The sequence below is a fragment of the Podarcis gaigeae genome (genome assembly GCF_964106915.1).
Source record: "Podarcis gaigeae genome assembly, chromosome: 10".
Classification (NCBI taxonomy): Eukaryota; Metazoa; Chordata; class Lepidosauria; order Squamata; family Lacertidae; genus Podarcis; species Podarcis gaigeae.
Genome location: NC_139686.1, coordinates 27932560 through 27951996, shown reverse-complemented (window position 1 = coordinate 27951996; position 19437 = coordinate 27932560). Strand labels below are relative to the sequence as shown.

At 45.4% G+C, this 19437-nt stretch overlaps 1 protein-coding gene and 1 long non-coding RNA gene across 2 annotated transcripts; one reads left to right on the top strand and one right to left on the bottom strand.

Moving 5' to 3' along the window:
* Window positions 1–41: 41 nt before the first annotated feature.
* LOC310826438 lies at window positions 42–4355 on the top strand. The gene is made up of 2 exons (XR_014555816.1): window positions 42–183; window positions 3997–4355. It is a non-coding gene; the product is annotated as an uncharacterized lncRNA (long non-coding RNA).
* Window positions 4356–7424: 3069 nt separating this feature from the next.
* Window positions 7425–19143, bottom strand: NCF4 (neutrophil cytosolic factor 4). The gene is made up of 10 exons (XM_083701171.1): window positions 18948–19143; window positions 17805–17889; window positions 16232–16385; window positions 15891–15961; window positions 13987–14114; window positions 13792–13849; window positions 12967–13065; window positions 12377–12507; window positions 10879–10944; window positions 7425–7974 (listed from the first exon to the last, which is right to left on the bottom strand). The coding sequence occupies exons 1-10, from the start codon at window positions 18971–18973 to the stop codon at window positions 7746–7748; spliced, it is 1047 nt and encodes a 348-aa protein (XP_083557297.1). The 5' UTR covers window positions 18974–19143; the 3' UTR covers window positions 7425–7745.
* Window positions 19144–19437: the final 294 nt, after the last annotated feature.

Here is a 19437-nt window from a genome sequence, read left to right as displayed (position 1 = left end):
ACGCTGAGCTTCAACAACATAAGAGAAGAGGCTCAAAGCCAAGGCCACCCTGCAGAATCTCATGTTCCTCTCGTCTCTGTTTATCCTTGAATAATTGTCCCACTCCTTGGGCTGAGCGCTGTTTGATGCCCAACTTCTTGGTACCTGTTCACGTTGCAGCTCTTCCTGGGTCACCTGCTGAAGGTGGGAGTAAAAGTGTAAATCAAGAGTACTACTCTCTTCCCATCTAACTGTTATGTTCAATGAACCCCCACTCACCTACATTGCCTTGTCTGATATCTGCCCCAAACTCTTATTTGTTTTGGGGCAGACTTCACCAACCTGCTGCTCTCCAGGCGTCTTGGTCAACAACTCCCATCAACCTCAGCCAGCATGGCCAATGACCAGGAGAGAAGGTAGTTGTAGTCTAACAAATATTTAGCGGGCACCAGGCTGAGAAGGGCTGCTGGAATAAGCAAACAGCCCAGTCCAAGTAGAGCACTTGCCATCCATTTTGCCCTCTCTGAGCAAACGGAGAACCCTCTGCTGTAATTGTATGATAGGTGAAGCTTGAAAGCGGTAGAAAAGTTACCTGTCAGGGAAGCGCATCTGCTCTTCTCAATCAAGAAACCATGATCAGCTTTCAAGAAATGCTAAAATTCCCCAGAAGACACTCTGAAACCCCCTGGTGCCAAACCACCGCTGGCTTTTAAAACCGTCTAGCAAAGTCAGCACAAATAAAGGGCGGGATAACCACGTTCATCAAGGGCTACTAAACATGATGGCTATGTTCTTCCGTTGCTGTCAGAGGCATTATGCTTCTGAATATCAGTTGCTGGAAACCGCAGGCCCTCCTTGCAGGCTCCCTACGGCCTTCTGGTTGGCCACTGTATGAACAGCTTGCTGGATAAGATGAGCCACTGGCCTGGTCCAGCAATGCTATTCTTACATTCTAATGTAAGACTGATTCAGAGCCGGCTCACCCATGAGGCTGGATGAGGCAGCTGCCTCAGGAGGCATGCCCCAAATGATATCACCCGCATTCTGCTGTCCAGCTTTGCCTCTGGTCTCCCCTGCCTCTAGGAGCAGAGGAACTGGTGGCAAAGCTCTGCGGAATATCTCCCCTCCTGCCAGGTCAGCAAAAGTGTGGGGGCGTTCTGCCACCCAGCTTTGCCACCGGGGGGGGGGTAGATCAGGAAGCATGTACTGCCCGCCTGGCAAGGGGAACTGCTTATGGAGTTTGCACCCCCATCACGGAGGCAGCAGGGCATTTTCCCTCAGGTGCTGAAACGCCTTGGGTTCCCACTGCTCTGATTCATCGTTATGACCTCCAGAAAGAACTGCTCCGGTTTCTTTTCAGGTCAGACCGAAACTGGTCTACAGAGCTAAAACAAGGACTCTCACTCTCGCCACATCTCATGGAGAAACTTCTATGTGTCGGGATGAGAGGAAAGAATCCTGTGATCACTCAAGATCACATTAGTCATGATGTGGGTGACCCATGATCACATCTCCTGCTGACATTTTATTTGCCTAGCTGTATCTGCACCGTACATTTAAAGCACACTTACGCCACTTTAGCAGCTTCCCCCAAAGAATCATGGGAACTGTAGCTGGTTAAGGGTGCTCAGAGTTGTTGTTGGGGAACCATTTCCCCACATGGAATTACAATTCCCAGTGTTCCCTGGGAAGAGGGAGAGGGATCAATTGTTAAACCATTCTCAGAACTCAAGCAATTGGCTTGTTTGACTTACTGTCTCAGACCTACAGCTTAACTGTGAGTTTATGTTATCCTTGACTTCACTTTCCAAACTCTGGATGCCTCCAGCCTGTAGCATTTTGCATGGGGGTGGGGAGTCAAAGGCATGCAGGAATTTTAGTTTGCATGATTAAAGTAGATTAAAGTTCTCTGTCATCCTAGCACAACAAATGAAAACTGGACTTCTTGCTGCTTGGAAGGTGCATTAAGGCTGTGGCATCAACAAATGGCTAATGAGAAGACATGTAAACAACCCACAAGCTTATCAGGATGAATGCTTATTGCCCTGAAAACACAGTTATGTTCCAAGGAAAGAGGGACCAGGAAAGATACACTTCTCTAATACACTCCGTAGGAGTGTAAAATGGGCCTTATTTGGCGAATGATACTTTTATTAGGAAAAGGTTGCAGCAATCTGCATGACATGAATGGATTCACAACATTACACACCACCACCTGCCTACCTTCTGGTCCATCTGCCTCACCCCCCCTGCTGTTTTATGTCTCTTCTCCATCCCTTTCTTTTTAGGGCAGGGTACCAATTCCCTGGCTATTGACTATAGCTGTGTCCACAGGAATGCGTGTGTGTATCATTTCCCCCCCATTGTACACATATGAGTGCTTTCAATTTCATGGCTCCAAAACCAATCTCAATGTTTCACATTCACATTAGCAGGCAGTGCTTGAGGGGGTGCATTTGTACTATGTGTTGTTGCCCCCTCCTTCAGTTAGTACTTCCCCGCCCCTTCGTGAGTTCCAGAAACTTGAGGTTCATTGTGGGCATGTACGCAGGTATTTTTCACCTGTGCACATGGATCTTTTTTTTAAAAAAAAAGTCTATGGAATTGTGCAAGAGCAAGCTTCAACCAGAGGCAATGTTTCAAGTATGTTTCATGGTAGACAAAATAGCCAAGGGTGTTTTTTTGGGGGTTTTAAAGAATTTTTGAAAGACACATTTTTCTATCTGCCAGATTAAAAAAAGGTAAAGGTAAAGGACCCCTGACAGTTACGGTAAGTCCAGTCACGAACGACTCTGGGGTTGCGGCGTTCATCTTGCTTAACAGCCCGAGGGAGCCGGCATTTGTCCGCTTCTGCAGACAGTTTTTCTGGGTCATGTGGCCAACATGACTAAGCCGCTTCTGGCAAAACCAGAGCAGCGCACGGAAACACCATTTACCTTCCCGCTGGAGCGGTACCTATTTATCTACTTGCACTTTGACATGCTTTCGAACTGCTAGGTTGGCAGGAGCTGGGACTGAGCAACAGGAGCTCACCCCGTCGCAGGGATTCGAACTGTTGACCTTCCAATCGGCAAGCCCTAGGCTCAGTGGTTTAGACCACAGCGCCACCCGCGTCCTTATCTGCCAGATTAAAAAGGTAAAGGTAAAGGGACCCCTGAGCATTAGGCTCAGTCGTGACCGACTCTGGGGTTGCAGCTCTCATCTCGCTTCATTGGCCGAGGGAGCCGGCGTACAGCTTCCAGGTCATGTGGCCAGCATGACTAAGCCACTTCTGGTGAACCAGAGCAGCGCACGGAAACGCTGTTTACCTTCCCGCCAGAGCAGTACCTATTTATCTACTTGCACTTTGACATGCTTTCGAACTGCTAGGTTGGCAGGAGCAGGGACCGAGTAACAGGAGCTCACCCCGTCGCAGGGATTCGAACCCCCACCCTTCTGATCAGCAAGCCCTAGGCTCTGTGGTTTAACCCACAGCGCCACCCGCGTCCCTATCTGCCAGATTAGGGCACAACAAAAGGTTGGAAAAGTGTGTATTGTCCCTGACCCCACCAGCAGCCCACTGAGGAGCACTTCTCCAGGGCAAAGAACTGCCAGGCAGGTGCCTCTGATCATCAGCTCAAGGGAAAGTATTCAGGGTGGAACAAATGGGACCAAGTATGCTGGTTGCTCCTATGAAAGGCCACGGCTTCCATTTCAGAGAGAGAAAGACTGTGCTTTATCTCAGGAAAGAGTGTTTTTCTCCTGCTTTTCCTCCCCTGTCTCCTGTACCTGAAAGAGCAAAGCAGGGAGCTTCCATTTTCCTGAGTATAATGATCTGCTATCCTAGCCTGCCCCAATTGGCACTGATGGGAGTTGTAGTCCAAAACATCTGGAAGGAACCAGGTTTGGGGAGTCTGTCCTATGACAATGTTCAGTTCATCAAACACATGGGAAATGCCCTTTCTTTCCCACCCCAAAATCCAATGATTTGTCATTTAATTCTCCACGTCTCTAGAAAGATAGTTTCCTTACCTGAAGCAAGAGATGTAATGGATTCCTCTAGAGCCAAGGGAGGGTTAAGCCTTTTGGTCTTCTTCAGAGATATAGGAGATCTCCCATTCTTTGGTCTTCAAATAGCCTTGGTGAATCGTACATTCAGTGCCTGAAAGCAGTTCTTGAGAATATTGTCTCGGTTTCCTTTTCTCATACGCTGCCTCCTTTCAAAATCGATTCTGGGATGGAAGAGGAAGTTGTTCTGTTTCCATTGTTATACAGATTGCACAACTTTCCTGCTTCTTCTGACAAAGTGTGACATGTTTTGGGGGCTGGCGAATGAGCACTTCTTGCCACTCTTCTCTTCCTATCACATTCCGCTTGGAGACAACATGGAAACATAAGACTGTGCATGCATAGTAACTACAAGTGGGGAACCTGGGACCACTCAGATGATGTCATTTATCTTCAGTTCCATAGACTCCATCCCACTGAGCAGACAGGTCTGGGGCTCATACAAACCACTCTGCCAACAGCCACCCAAATTCAAGGTAGGGGTGAAGCTGGAACAAACCACAGGCAGTAGCAGTTGGCAGGTCAGGATGATGGTGGTGCTAATCCAACATGGCATCACCAGCATTACTAGGAGGGGCAAGAAGGTGGCAGCAAGGCCAGTGCAGTGCAAACATACTAGCAGGAGCCCTGGACTGGTTCTGCCAATGCATTTGCACTGTGCTGACCTTGCTGCTGCTTTGCCCTTTCCTCTCTTGGTAAGCCTCAGCAATGTCAGTGACGGGAGGTCAGGGAAGCAGCTGCATCCTGCCAACCGTTAGTGACCATAGGATAGGATACCACACTGTAGCAGCACAAATGTTTTTGAATAGCACATCCATTAATGGTGTGGCCCTTAAGGGCTGTAATTTCGTGGCATTTTAAAGCTTAAATGAACTTGAAAAGCTCTTAACACAATGTGCTAAAACCTAGAGGTTTTTCTTGTTGACTGAATGATCAGTGGGGGTCTTTAGATGGTGCTGGGTTATGCTTCCCTTAGTACAATGTGAGGCAAGCCTGCCTTACTGTGTTTTGTGGCTCTCCTGTTCATTCTGCTGAATTGGGCTCTGGACGTCTACCCCACTGAGGCAAACCCAAGCCCTGCCCTGCAGGGCTGCACTGCCCCACCTGCCCACTTCTGCATGGGGAAGCCCAACTGGCCAACACACCCCTTGGTGGGCAAATTAACCTGATGCCTGTGGAGAGGAGAACCAGGCTGGGCCGGGCTGGGTTCACCCTTTGCCCACCTCACTCACCATCCAGGAAGTGCCCCGAGTGGGCTGGGGATTTGGTGGCTAAGCTGGGCTGGGCTCTGGTGCCCAGAGACCCCTGGCAGCAAATAGTGAAGGATGGGGATCCCCATGGAAGCTGGTGCTTGTGAGGGGGGGGCGCCTGGCTCTCATCCCCTCAAAATTCCATGACCGGAGCCACAACCCCCTGCCCCCCCCCACTATTCTCCTGCATGTGCAACTTCAAAGTGGTGGCTTGATGACAACCAGCTGTCCTTTGCCCCTGCCAGCTTCCTCTTTCTAGCATCTTAAGTGAGTTTGGTTGTATTTAGCTGTAAAAGAATGCATTCTCTCTTATCTCTTGGGTTTTCAGCAAGCATCGCCTCTGTCCAAGCCAGAAAGGAATGCTAATTGGTTGCGGAATTAAATTTGCATGGATTATAAGTGCCAGTGCTTTTGCAATTAGAAGAGAGAAGCTTTCAGCACACTCATGCTGGCAAGAGTGCTTGCCAAAGGTTATTCAAGCAGCAACACCAAAAAGAAAAGAAAAATCCTCTTCTCTTCCATAACATTAAAAACTGCTGAAGAAAATATCTCTTTATACCTGTGCGTTCTCTCTCTCTCTCTCTCTCTCTGGAGCGCTTAGCACACTTGAGGGCGCTGTGGAATTAATAAATAAAATCCTCCTGGGAAAAGTGCCCTCAATCCTCCATCCAGGAAATATTTAGCAGGCTTGTGGGTAGTAGGACAGTGATCCAATGCAGTACCTAAAGGGAGTTATTTACAGACATCTTCCTTCCAGGTTGTACTTCTGTTGCAGAGAATCCACCACTCAAACTGCATTGTGGTAGTATCAGTGAAACACACTTCAAAAGAAAGGTGTTTGGGGTTTTTTTTAAATGTGGGTGGCTCCTAAACCATGCTAAGGCAGTTTGCACGGTCTGTTATTAATTGCTCAATCCCACTTCCTCTGGACTAGAACTTCCCTTTTCCTTGAATGCATGCTGACTCTCTCAATCTGACCGCTTAGCACAGCTGCAAACACAACATGCTATTGTTTTGGATCCCCCCCCCCCCACTGCCATGAAGGACACTCATGTCTGTATCAGCTCCAAGTTCCCTTGAAACTGGTGAGTGTTGTTTCTGAATAAAAGTACTTTTGGATTTTGGTATGAAGAAAAAAAAACAGAAGAAATGAAATCTGTCTACCCATACCCACCTAGCTTTACACTGGTGGTATAAATTCAACTCTCCTTATGTATCAGGGACAGCCCCCATATTTTGAGGTCTCTTTCCCTGGAAAATCCCTTCCCCTTGTCTAGTTGCAATCTTGTTTGTCTTATTTGCTAGCATTGTCAGTCTTCAAGATTCAACCACCATTCTCTAAGCATGTTATCCCTGCACATGTGTCTGGTATCTCATCGTCCCGTTCCTATCATGCCTGCCCGCTAGCTCAAAATTCTGCTGCCCCAGAGAGGCCAGAGCCCTGTCCAGGGGTTCAAGGATCAAGATATCCATAAGAACAGGGGATCTGTCCCGCAAGAAGTCACAGAGATTTCTCTGTTAGCTGAATACCACAAAGTTCTCAAGGTGACATACAACACATTCTAAGGTCATAAACTATTTTTTTTTTAAATCACATACAATAGAATAGAATAAAAAGTGAACACACAACACACACTAATTCCCAGCAATTAACCCCCTTTCCCCAAGTACATCAGTGTGATTATTGAAGCAGCAAACTAACAAAAACCACCCAGGAGTTTTGAAACGTAGTCATTGGCCACCTACTCAATCCTGCTGCTACCTCGCCCTTGTATGCAAGCGGTAGCATTCTAACAGCATAAGCATTGTCACTCACAGTCTAAGCATCAGAAGCAGAGGGAATGATGTTTCAAAAAAGAATTGTGCTCTGGCATGCTCTATAGTTCAGTGAAACCAACAATGCTGTAAACGAGCGTTCTTTAAAAACCCATCTTTGATTAGTCTTTGTACATAAATAGATGCCTTGGTAAACATAAGCTTGCATAGAGCTGGATACCTGAGTAAAGACATTTATTTACAGGGTAGCCAGAGAAATGAATCTTAAACTCATGTTTAAATGAGCTAAAGGAAACTGTTGTAGCTGCTAACCATAATATAATACTATCATGAGATTGTTAGAACCTAAAAATGACTGACAGAAACCAGAGCATGCTTATAGTAACTTTTTTTACTACAATACCATGTTATCATATAACTTACATTAACATAATAAAATAATAATAATAATCTTCTACATCAAGAACATAGTAGCCAAAAAGCCCACAAGAAGAGAGGTGCGTGGGTACAGTCTAATTCAATACGAGGACCCGTATTTAGGAGAAACCCAAAATAACCCTCTGGGATAATGCAATGCATATTGTTAACCAAAGAAAATGTGTAGTAAAATATGGAGAAAGTCCTGCAGGACAGTTCCACATGGTTCCAGGTTGTTGTATTACCACCCCTGTTGAGCAGCACAAACAACAAGGATCATGGTCCTGTTGCTGTTTGTGCTGCAATTCCAGCTCCCGCGGGGTCATAGACACTGTAATCATCTTGCTGAGTAACATGCAGTTTCCACGGGAAGATGTGCTTCTCAAAAGGCCAACTCCTGCCCTGCTTCACCATGAGTACAACATCCTCATCAGACAGCAGGCGGATCAGATCGCCCTCAGCATCACGGTAATTCAGGGCAATATCGTCACGTGCAAACGCTCGCCTGGAAAAAGAGGAAGACTTTAATCGTATGGCTTCTCCTGATAACCTACAACCTACTGCACAAAGGTAAAGCCACTGCTCTGGCCAGTTTTGCCTCTGGTCCCACCCACCCTGACCCCTGACCTCTCAAAGGCTACCAGTGAATGTAGTTCTCCACCCCTGAACCACACAATCTCAGAAGGCAAGTCAGGGGGCTGCTTGTTGGAACAGAGCAAGCCAAACTTACATGGCATGGGGAAGTCTCTGTTTTCCTGATGTGTTCATTTTCCATTTTCCGTTTCTTTGGGTTTCTCATTTTACTAAAGTTTAGTTACCCATATTTCCACATCTGTTTGTGATTTTCTTTTCTAAAGTCCTCATGAAAATTCAAAAGAATTTCAGTGCAAATGTCTGCAGATGTACATGCTCTTCTGCGCAATTGTGCCTAGTATACAGCAAGCCCACAACTTACACTCACCTTTCTTACACAAACGCAACAATACACAGGCGATTGGAAAATAAAGAAATTGGAAAAACACCGGGAAAATCAAAATGCACAGTAGAAAAATGTCAGGAGCTGGCAATCCCATCAGCAACTGCACTAACCTTGGGAGAGTGTTTGGGTGTTGTCAGAGAGTCAGAGACTGATATAGGGCCCAGCGAGAGCACAGAGAACAAGCAGAGCAAGGGGACATAATCTAGAAACCGTCCCCAGATCTGAAGCTAGACCATGGCCAAGCTTACCGTCTTCTTTACTGGCTACCGGTGAAACCCCACCCCCACCCCCGTTGTAATTTCATTCCCTGAAGCAACACCAGGCTCAGAAGAGGAAGAGGAAGACTAAGTAACACAGCCATCATTTGTTGGTAAGTGGTGTTTTTTTCTTCGTTGGGTTTTATTTTTTTAACAGGATTAAGGGGCCTTCCTGGCTATACGCATTTTTGGTGTTTGTGTGCAGTTCCCGGGAACTGAACCCTTGCATAAATTGCAAGCTTAGCATACATGTTTTTGCAAAGCAAATATTCCAAAATGAAATTCTGAACATTCACCACATGGGGCAGCCATACACAAAAGCAAACGTTCCTGTGTTTAGTCCTGGCAGCAACTCCTGAGGAGACCAAGCTGGCAGGGAGGGAGGGAGGGAGGGGGGAGGGAGGGAGGGAGAGAGAGAGAGAGAGAGAGAGAGAGAGAGAGAGAGAGAGAGAGAGAGGTGAAGGCTTTGTAGTGTGACCTGGGGGTGGCAGGGTATAAAAACAGTGCCCTGTGGGTGTGGCTGATTTTTAGAATGGAAGAAGAGCCTGCTGAATCCAGCCAATGGCCCCTATCGTCCAGCATCCTGTTTTCACAGTGGCCAGCCGAAAGCCTGTGAGAAGCCTGCCAGCAAAACATGAGTGCTACAACCCTCTGCCCACATACAATTCCAAGAAGCTAGAATTCAGGGACATACTGCCTCTGACAGGGGAGGTAGAATGTAGCCATTATGGTTAGTAGCCATTGAAGGCACTGCCTCCAGGAATCTGTCTAAATCTTTTAAAGCCATTCCCACTCCAACCCCCCCAACCCAATCTCTCTCTCTCTCTCTCTCTCACACACACACACACACTCACAAATGCAAACAAGTAGGCCAAACCAAGTTAGTTTCCATACATGTGAAAGTTTCCTGTGGTCCTCCACACAAATTTCAACTGTGGTCCTCCACACAAATTTCACCATTAAAAATGGTGACATGGTTGATTCAGCTCTCAGGCTCCATCTGCATCAGCGAACTTCAGCTGCAAGCAGTATTTGTCCCTGGACCATTGGTTCTGGCTGTCCTTGGACAATATACATTCTTGAAGTTGTGTGTGCTGTGCAACTGATTTGCGGCACATACTGGTACATATTTCATCCTCTCCTGATTGGTTGTAGTGCTCTCTCTCTCTCAAAATAGTTACATTTTATTCTTCCTTCTATTCTCATAACATGGTCATCCGTGAACTGGTAACATCCAGGCTGCATGACTGCAATGTGCTCTGTGTGGTGCTGCCCTTGAGGCTGGTCACTGGGGAAGGATATCACCACCGTGTTTATACCATGAGTCACCAATTAGCTACTGGGCTAAGTTCAAGGTGCTGGTTTGGGTGTATAAAGCTTTGTATAGTTTGGGACCAGGATACCGGAAATAGCCTATCAGTCTTTATATACCCTACAGTACTGAACACTGCATTCCCTCAGTAAGGGCCTCCTGCAGACAGCATCTTATAGCGATGTCCATTCTGCACAAAATAGGGACCAGGCCTTTAATGTTGTGGCACCTATGCCCTTTAGATTAAAAGTTAAAGTTTCCTTTGTGAAAGTAGTTGAGTAGTGCACAGGACCAAAATCAGATTAACTCACAACCACATGTGCAAAGCCATATCAAGCATCCCAATAAGAGCAAAGCAGGAAGGACAAGACAATGAGCAGGAAGAAAGATCCTATGCTAAAGTTAGCACTAATGGACACACTTACCAATTTATCTGTTTAATGAGCTGCTAAATTTGGCACTAAATAAAGGAAGCGGAGTGCAAACCAGGACAGTACGTAGTATTAGGTAAGGGGACTATACGCGCAAATAGCAGTGTGAGCATACCCTACACTAGAGACTTGCACTGGAATGGCAAACTAAAGACACAAATTTCCCCATTCAAAGTTCCAAAGAGAAGAGTAGCACAAACAGCTTCAAGGAACAGAAGACTCCCTCCACTTGTTAAGACCAAAAATATATGAAGGGATTCTTTCAGTTATTTTGGTTTAAGGGACCATGGAAGCAATTCAACTCCTAATACAGAAAATCTTTCCCAGATACAATTGCAGAGGTCATTTGGAATTTCAGCAAAGTGCACATAAGAGCAAATGATTTAAGTGTATTTTGCCTGAGAGAGCTCTTTCTTTCTGTGCTTTTTACCTTATTAATTCCATGAGGTCTTGGAATAGTGGGGTGCTGCTCAGGTCCTCCTCCACCGATATGTCCCTAAAAGAGAGAGGCATGAGGTCAGCTTGCAGCGGAAGTGCAAAAAAGGAAATCCAACAGGAAGGAACTTGCTTGCACTTCACTTTTTGAACTCAGTCTGTGGCCCCTTTCCAAACTGTGGCTGTTTTGCAGAAGGGATTTGATCACAGACCAGAAAAATCAAGTTGTACATTAAAGTGGAGTTGGTGCTCTAGCGGGACAAATCCAGTTCCAAAAAGAAATCGGGCCTTTCTGCAGTAGGGAAAATAATCGGGAAATGCACAAGAAAGTGTGGGATAAAAATTGCTTAATACAACGTCTTATAACCCAGACCCTCCAAGTGTCCCTATTTTCCAGGGACGTCCCTGATTTAGAAAAGCCGTCCCAGTTTCTGATTTGATCCCTGAATGTCCCACTTTTCCTTAGGATGTCCTTATTTTCATTGGAGAAATGTTGGAGGGTATGATAACCTCTGCGCAACCCAAACAGAAAGCATGCTCAACAAACAGCAGACTTTGTAAAATCTTGTGGCAAACTTTGTGCAAACAAATTGGGAGAAATGCTCAACAAACAGGTCATCTGGAAAAACCTGACATTATATCAGCGCTTAAATGGCAAATATACAAACACCCCATGTTCCAGTAAGAAAGGCATGTGTGTGTTTAAATGGCCGGGTTTTGTGGAAACACTGCATATAGGACTTCAGGGGTTCTTGAATATGCATGTTCTCTCCCCAACTCAGCATAAAGATTAGCATTTTGAAACAACAACAACATTCAGAGCAATGAATCAGGTGCATTATCTAGTATCTCTAACAATTACCTTGCAAGCTGTGTCAGAACTATTAATTCCCATATTGTTAGGTGGGAGGATTCAAGAGGGAGCAGTTTCCTAAAACCATCTGCTGAATTTACAGCAGAGGCAAGAGTCTCCTCTTGAACTGGGCCTTGGGCTGATTAACATCTGATACCCTTTTTAAATATGTTTGTGGGAAGCAATGGGGAACATTATTGGTTTGTGGGGGTGTTGTTTTTATTATGTATTTTGCTTTTTTATCTTGTATTTTCATGTTGTGAACTGCCCTGAGATGAAGGGTGGTATACAAATTTAATAAATAAAAATAAACAAAGAGTCGATCCAGGTTGCTGCAATAGCTCCCCAGAAGCAGCAATTCCAAGCCTTTCTATCCAGCCCTCAGCACTCTCCCCAAACCACACATCTTCCCCAGACAATGACCCTCCTTGAATATTTCGCCTGGCTGAAGTGTGTCACTGACCTCTAACAATGCCGTTCGTTTGCCTGGGTGGAGGATAGGAAGAAGTGCATGTGGAAACTATCCTAAGGAATTTACATTCTTTGCTCCACCCATTTTTGCCTCTGGCCCCACCCACTATTGGTTACCCAGAACAGAAGGTGGCCCCGCGTCTCAAGAAGTTTCCCCACCCTGCATTACCTGATGCTGCTGACATTGTCATCATGATAATAGCAGCGCAGCCAGTTGATGGTGTCCTCTTCCTGTGGGAGTTCTTTGATGATATCCACAAAAGCACTTGGGAAAATTCCAGTGGCATCTCGGACAGTTCCCTGGGACAAGATGGTGGGGACAAGCAATGTCTTTAAAAGGGTGGCACACCTCTATGGTTGCGCGAGAATTTGTTGACTATGGATGTGGCACAGGATCTCCTTTGATGAGCGTAGTGAAAAGGAGATCTTCATAAGAGGGAATTGCTGGGAAATGAGCTGCAGAAGACTAGGGCAGTAAGTAAAATGCCCAAATATGGATGTGCCATTAATGACAAAATTCTGGCCAAAAAGCAGCAAACTATGCACGACAACACAGCTGTCTGGATTGTCCATTTAAAACACACACACTTCTGACCTGGAGTAGAATCACAAATCCATCCTCAAAATTTGGGGGTGTCTTTATCTATCCAGCAATGGCAATAAAGCTAATCCACCCCCTGATTTAAAGCACACTCCAAGCTGGGTAGACATTAGAAATCAAGCCAGTAATATATGATCAGATAAGGCCTTGATATTTACCTCAAACCAGTCCTTGTTGACCCTGCTGAGCAAATAAATCAAGTCTCCCTTCTTGAAGCTCAGTTCCAGTTTAGTGGACCCAGTAAAATCAAACAGTGCCTATCGAAAGAACCAAACAAATAAAGTAACAGAACTGGAGGAATGGATTGAGTCTAGGCTCACAGAAGATAAAGATCACATCCCCATAGTTCCAATCATTGAAGGGGATGTCCAATAAATGAGATTGCAGAGTTTATTATTCTATTACACACACACCTTAACTTCAACTATATTTCTCCTATCTATTAAGCTTGGTTTCCCACAACGTGAAAACCCAGCACTCTGGGTTGTTGCTCCCAAACAAGTTAGGATCAAGCCAGGATTGTAAACTAGAGTTTAAGGTTAGTTTATGAATCCCAAACTAGGGTGACCCATGGTATCTAAACAATATGCTCTCCTAAGCCAAAATACTTAGTTGCACAAGCTGGGTAACTCAGGCTACGTTAGTTTAACATTCTTTTGGGTATTAGAAACATAGGGCCCCATACGCTCCACCACTTTCCCCCAAGGAAACCTGATGTTTAAGATTGAATCAGAAGAAATGGCAATCAGGTTTTTGGTGGATTGCCGTTTGTCCCAATTTAGTGCTGAAGCGTGGGTTTTCTGGGGTAAAGCAGCAGGGCAAAGGCAAAACTGCTTGGACCAGACCTAGAAAACATGGGAAACTGCTCAGACACATGCTTTCCAGGCACAGGACAAGGGAAGTGTTGATGAGCCCCTACATTCCATATCTCCAAAGAAATTCAATCTTATACACCTCTGCGACTTGCTGTATAAGGTACCCACCTCTGCCCGTGGGGCTGCCAGTCGGTCAAAGCCAGGTTCCTGGGGTGAAACGCTTTTGCTGTCACCAAGAAAAGGGAGAGCAATGTGTCATTTGGATGTATGGCCATGAAGCTACGGGATTAAATTCCAGGCAGGTAAAAAAATGGGGGAGATGTCTTATTTATTTGGCAGAAAGACTGGGGAGGAGATACTCACACGCGACGGGTACGTGGGCGAAGCCTTCGCAGCCCCTGAGGTACCTGCTGACTGTCAAACTCCGACTGGTAGAAAAACAATCGGACATCTTCATCTAGCAGCAACCAGGCTGGGAAGCTAAGCAATTTCTGGGTCAAAGGAAAATGAGAGGGGAGTATATGAATATGGGGCATGACCCCTGATAAGATTCTGCTCCAGAGCAACAGGAGATCTCTCTGGGGCTGTTTACCCCCACCCCACCCATCTATAAGGAATATAATGCAGGTGGCGCTGTGGTCTAAACCACTGAGCCTCTTGGGCTTGCTGATCAGAAGGTTGGCGGTTTGAATCCCCACGATGGGCGAGCTCCCATTGCTCTGTCCCAGCTTCTGCCAAACAACAGGTCAAAAGCACCCCAGTACAAGTAGATAAATAGGTACCAATGCTGCAGGAAGGTAAACAGCATTTCTGTGCGCTCTGGTTTCCGTCATGGTGTTCTGTTGTGCCAGAAGCAGTTTAGTTCTGCTGCCACATGACCCAGAAAGTTGTCTGTGGACAAATGCCAGCTCCCTTGGCCTGAAAGTGAGATGAGCGCCGCAAGCCCATAGTTGCCTTTGACTGGATTTAACAATCCAGGGGTCCTTTACCTTTTTTACCTTTTACCTTACAATGAATATGTGGAAGTGAAGTAGGATTTTGTGTATTGGCCCCACTTCTTAAACACTGATATATGTACAACATTAAGGAGAAAGAGTTCTGTGTGACTATAAAGCTGTACCTCTGGGGTGGGAACTGCAAATGCAGTCCCCTCACATAACCCCTGAACATGTGAGGGGGATGCTAGGACTACCCACTACTGTGCAGAATCCTCTCAACTATTAGGTCAGAGTTGGGCAACTACAGGCTTCAAGTTGCACTTTGGGCCTAAGTGTCTGAATGGGAGGTCGGGTACTATAACCCATTTATTGTGAGTTATTTCCCCATGATGAGAAGACAAGTTCTTGCAGGTTTCCTTAGCCTTTTCCTGATATGAAGTTAAGCCAAAGTTGTCAGGTTAGCACATAACGGCTGAGCTGAAATTATGTGATCTGATGATGCAAGAGAAAAATTAGCTTTACCTCATATTTGCCCACATTATATTCATCTGCATTTTAAAAAATGTTATTATATCTATTATTATTATTATTATTATTATTATTATTATTATTATTATTATTATTATATTAAAAATACAATAAAACTGTGTGTGTGTGTATTGTTTTATTGTATTTTTAATATTTTGTTTGAAGCCGCCCAGAGTGGCTGGGGAAACCCAGCCAGATGGGCAGGGTATAAATTATTATTATTATTACTACTACTACTACTACTACTACCACTACTACTACTACACATAGGTAAGTTATATCATAATCATTATGGGGTATAAAAATCTTGTTAAATAGAAAATGAAAATTCCTGTACATGTTCATAGTGGCCCCATTGTATGTGTGGAGGAGTGATTTTAAAATCTATGAATTTGGCATGGGTTCATTCCTACAAAATGGATTGCTTTCTTTAGTGTCCTTTAGCGAAGCCAAATGCAGCAAGGAAAAGAATAATATTCAAGCTGGTTTAGCAGTCATTTCCTTCCCTCAGCAGCCTCTGGTAATTATAGTTCTCCAATGATTGATCACCAATGAACTATTTTGAGCTCCTTCACCAAACTACAGTTCCCAGAATTCTTTGGAGGAAGCCGTGATGGCAAAGTTCATATGAAACAAATGCAATTCTTTGCCTTGGTGCTTCCCCAGTTTTTTGAGCCATATTTGAATGCTGTTAGAGTGGAATAGTGCTCACTCATACCCTGAATAAGTTTTGCATTCAGTTTATGATCCAATATAAAGACAAGCTCATGTACCAGTGTGGACAGTGTGGACATGAGTTACCTTCATGTACGCATTGAGTACTGGGATTCGGCTGTCAGCAATCTCCCTCTTTGCACCAACATAAACTTTTCCTGGAAAACACCAAATTAAGAGATTCGGAAAGCGTGAAATCCAAAGAATAATTACATTCTGGTAGGTATAGATCAGGGCAGTTTGTATCTGAATTCATAAATAGTGAATTCCTCACACATCTCCAGACACAAGTGCTGGAAAATCCAAAGGAGGAACACATGGGAAGCATCTGAATTTACTGTTATTCAGTTACTCAGCCACTTTGGATATTTCTTTAAAAGCTTTATCTCAGAATGAAAGATAGGTATAGGAAAGTTTTTATGTCTTACCAGGCAGGACAGGGAGTAGACAGCAAAAGCGACTGTTTTTGCTTTCTGAACCATATCTTTCCTCTAGCTTGGCATGCAAGTTATAGAACTGGCTGTAACGGCGGAATATCATATACCTGCCTCCACCTCTTGTTTTCACCTCAATCACAAAGACCTGGAAGAGAAGAAGACACCAGTTAAAGGACATTGGGCAGCGTGACTTGGAAAGGCCTAGAAAACTATTGTCAAAATAGACCAGGGATGAAGAACATGTGACCCTTCAGATGTTGCTGGACTACAATTCCTATCATCTCCCATCACTGGCTATGTGAGCTGCGGCTGATGGGAGTTGGAGTCCAACAACATCTGGAGCGTTGCAGATTCCACATCCCTGGAAAAGAACTATGGGGTGTGAATTAATTGGACCTGTAGCCTGACTTAGCTTAAGCTTCTTACACCCTTAAAACAGGCAGGGGAAAGACAGGAACATACAAATATGCAAACCATCTTTCTGTGCTTGACTTTCTCAGTGGCGCTGGAGTATAAGTGGGTTTTGCACTGAATACTGAGAACATGATACAACCATTTAGGCTTCAATTCTCAGAGAACTGTAGTTTATTGTTATGTACAAACCCAGAACCAGGATTAATGTTAACTGTGGTTTAGGCTCAGGTTGAAGTGGCCTTGTTTCCTCATACCATAGCTAACACAAATCATAGTTTGTCTGCTCTGCACATAATCTCAAACCATGGTTAGCTGAAAACAGAAATGAACACTTCTTATTTCCTCGGCTTGGCTGCTTCAGAGGAGGTGGGAGGGAAGAGCTTCTGCTCCCAAGTTCATTCACATAACATTAAACTATGGTTTAGCATTATGTCCTAATGCATATTTAGGCAGAATCTTATGCACAATTCCCTGTGATTAAGTCCCACTGAGTATCTCAGGGGCTTTTGTTGTTGTTGTTTAGTCATTTAGTCGTGTCCAACTCTTCGTGACCCCATGGACCAGAGCCTGCCAGGCACTCCTGTCTTCCACTGCCTCCTGCAGTTTGGTCAAACTCATGTTTGTAGCTTCGAGAACACTGTCCAACCATCTCGTCCTCTGTCGTTCCCTTCTCCTTGTGCCCTCCATCTTTCCCAACATCAGGGTATTTTCCAGGGAGTCTTCTCTTCTCATGAGGTGGCCAAAGTACTTCTGAGTAAACATCTATGGCAGAGAGAAGAACCTGTGGCCCTCCAGATATTGTTAGACTACAACTCCTCATCAGTCCCCAGCCAGCATGGCCAACGATGGGAGTTGTAGCACAACAACATCTGGAAGGAGGCTAGTTCCCCATTCAGAATGTACAGGATTACATTATCAGGGAATTTTGCTTATGTTTGAAATAGTCTAACAGATAAGGCTGTGTAATAACCATCAGTCATCACAGGACTGTATTGTGAAATTTAGTGCTGTGAGGCAAGTAATTTCCCATGTGAAATGTTCCTTTTGTGAAATGATACATTCTGTTTGCCCAAAAAGGAAACATTTCCTGCAGTTCCAGTTTCCCCATCAATCCCCAGATCAAAACTCATAAGAAAAGTCCTTCTCTTACGTAGTAACTAGAGAAGCCTCTCTTCTCCTCAATGTCTGCGATGTTAGCAGAAACAGGCACATCATCGGGAAGCTGGTCAAAATCACTGGAAAACAAGTGAAGAGATTACCGTATCGGCCTGAATATAAGCCGCACCCGCAAATAAGCTGCACCTTTAAAACTTGGCAGCTTGGAGGAGGCTTGGGAGCCGCAGACGGGATGGGTGCCATTGCCCCGGGCTCCCGGGCTGCTTCGGGGGGGGGGGGGAACCATGCCACTTTGCTAGCAGCATAAGGTCATGGTATAAGTCGCACTTTAACTTTTCACAATCAGAATTGGGGGGGGGGGCGAGTGTGGCTTATATTCGGGCCAATATTGTATTAGTGAAGACGATGACAGCCATTACTGTGGTGGCAGTCATGATGCAAGAGACATCTACCCCACCCACTTATGAATTAAAAATCAGGGTGTATTACAAATACGAATAATACAGTGGACGCTCAGGTTGCGAACGTGATCCATGCGGGATGCACGTTGGCAACCCGCAGCATTCGCAACTCGCAGCAGTGTGTCTGCTCACGTGTTTTGACATGAGTAGAATGTTTGCTTTTATTTAAAATGCATCTCTGGGTTATTTGTGGGGCATAGGAATTCGTTCATTCCCCCAAAAAAAATAGTCCAGCCCCCCCACAAGGTCTGAGGGACAGTGGACCTGCCCCCTACTGAAAAAGTTTGCTGCCCCCTGGTTTTGTAGAAGAGGATTGCTCGTCAATCTTTTCTTGCAGTGGAGGCTGCCTCACTGAATCTAATGGAGCAGTGCCCCGCCAACCTCAGTCTGTCCTCAGTCACCCTCCACCTGCCTGCCTTCTTACTTACATCCAGTCCACTGGGTGGCCCTGGCAGCTTCCCCCTCTTTGCAGAACTCAGCAGGGAGGAGGATAGAAGAAAAACCAGGATTAATGGCCTCTGCCTGTCATTGGCTCTGGCTCCACCTATTGCTGGGCTGCCTGCCTTCTGTGCTACCAGTTCCAATGGGTGCCCACCATCACTGCCCTCTTCTACACAACTATTAAAGGTGTGGGAGCCCCCTGTCCCCCTTTGCTCCTGACATTTTCTTTCAAGCGAAAGCTAGAGTATCCAGGAGAGAGTGTCTGAGGGACTCACCTCTCGCCTCGCAGCTGCTGAGACATTCCTACAGTTCCTTGTCAGCACGAGAGCCAAAGGGATTAATGGTCCTTCAGCTTCTCCACACCTCGGACAGCTCAGGCAAGGCAAACTCAGCACCTGTCTTGGCCTAAAATGTGCGCTGCAAACTCTCTATGAGGCTTCAGAGACCTCCGAATACTTCTCTGTTTTCAGAAGTCTGCCTTTTATCGGCCTTCCCCTCCCTCGTCCAATTTGAGGAAGTGCAACTGAAAGAACGGGGCTTTTGAAACAGAGAGAAGAGTTGTGTATACGCCTGTGTCAAAAATGCTTGACCCTATTTTAAAACACACACATGCACAAGTAAAGCCAAACTGCAATAGAAGCCAGTTTCCCACCCAAGTAAATATTGACACCTGAACAAAGCTGTGAGATTTGGGCTCTGGAGCATTTAAAAGGCAGCAACCCGCCCAACCCCCCTTTTGAAGAACCCACTTGCACAAATGTAAAA

Bases quoted from the DNA above. Each gene is read 5' to 3' on its own strand.
- NCF4 (XM_083701171.1), bottom strand. From the start codon at position 18,973: ATGTCTCAGCAGCTGCGAGGCGAGAG. The intron at 15,962-16,231 runs GTAAGACATAAA...GGTGTTTTCCAG, and splicing joins TCTACTCCCTGTCCTGCCTG to GAAAAGTTTATGTTGGTGCA. The intron at 12,508-12,966 runs GTAAATATCAAG...ATCTTGTCCCAG, and splicing joins TCAACAAGGACTGGTTTGAG to GGAACTGTCCGAGATGCCAC.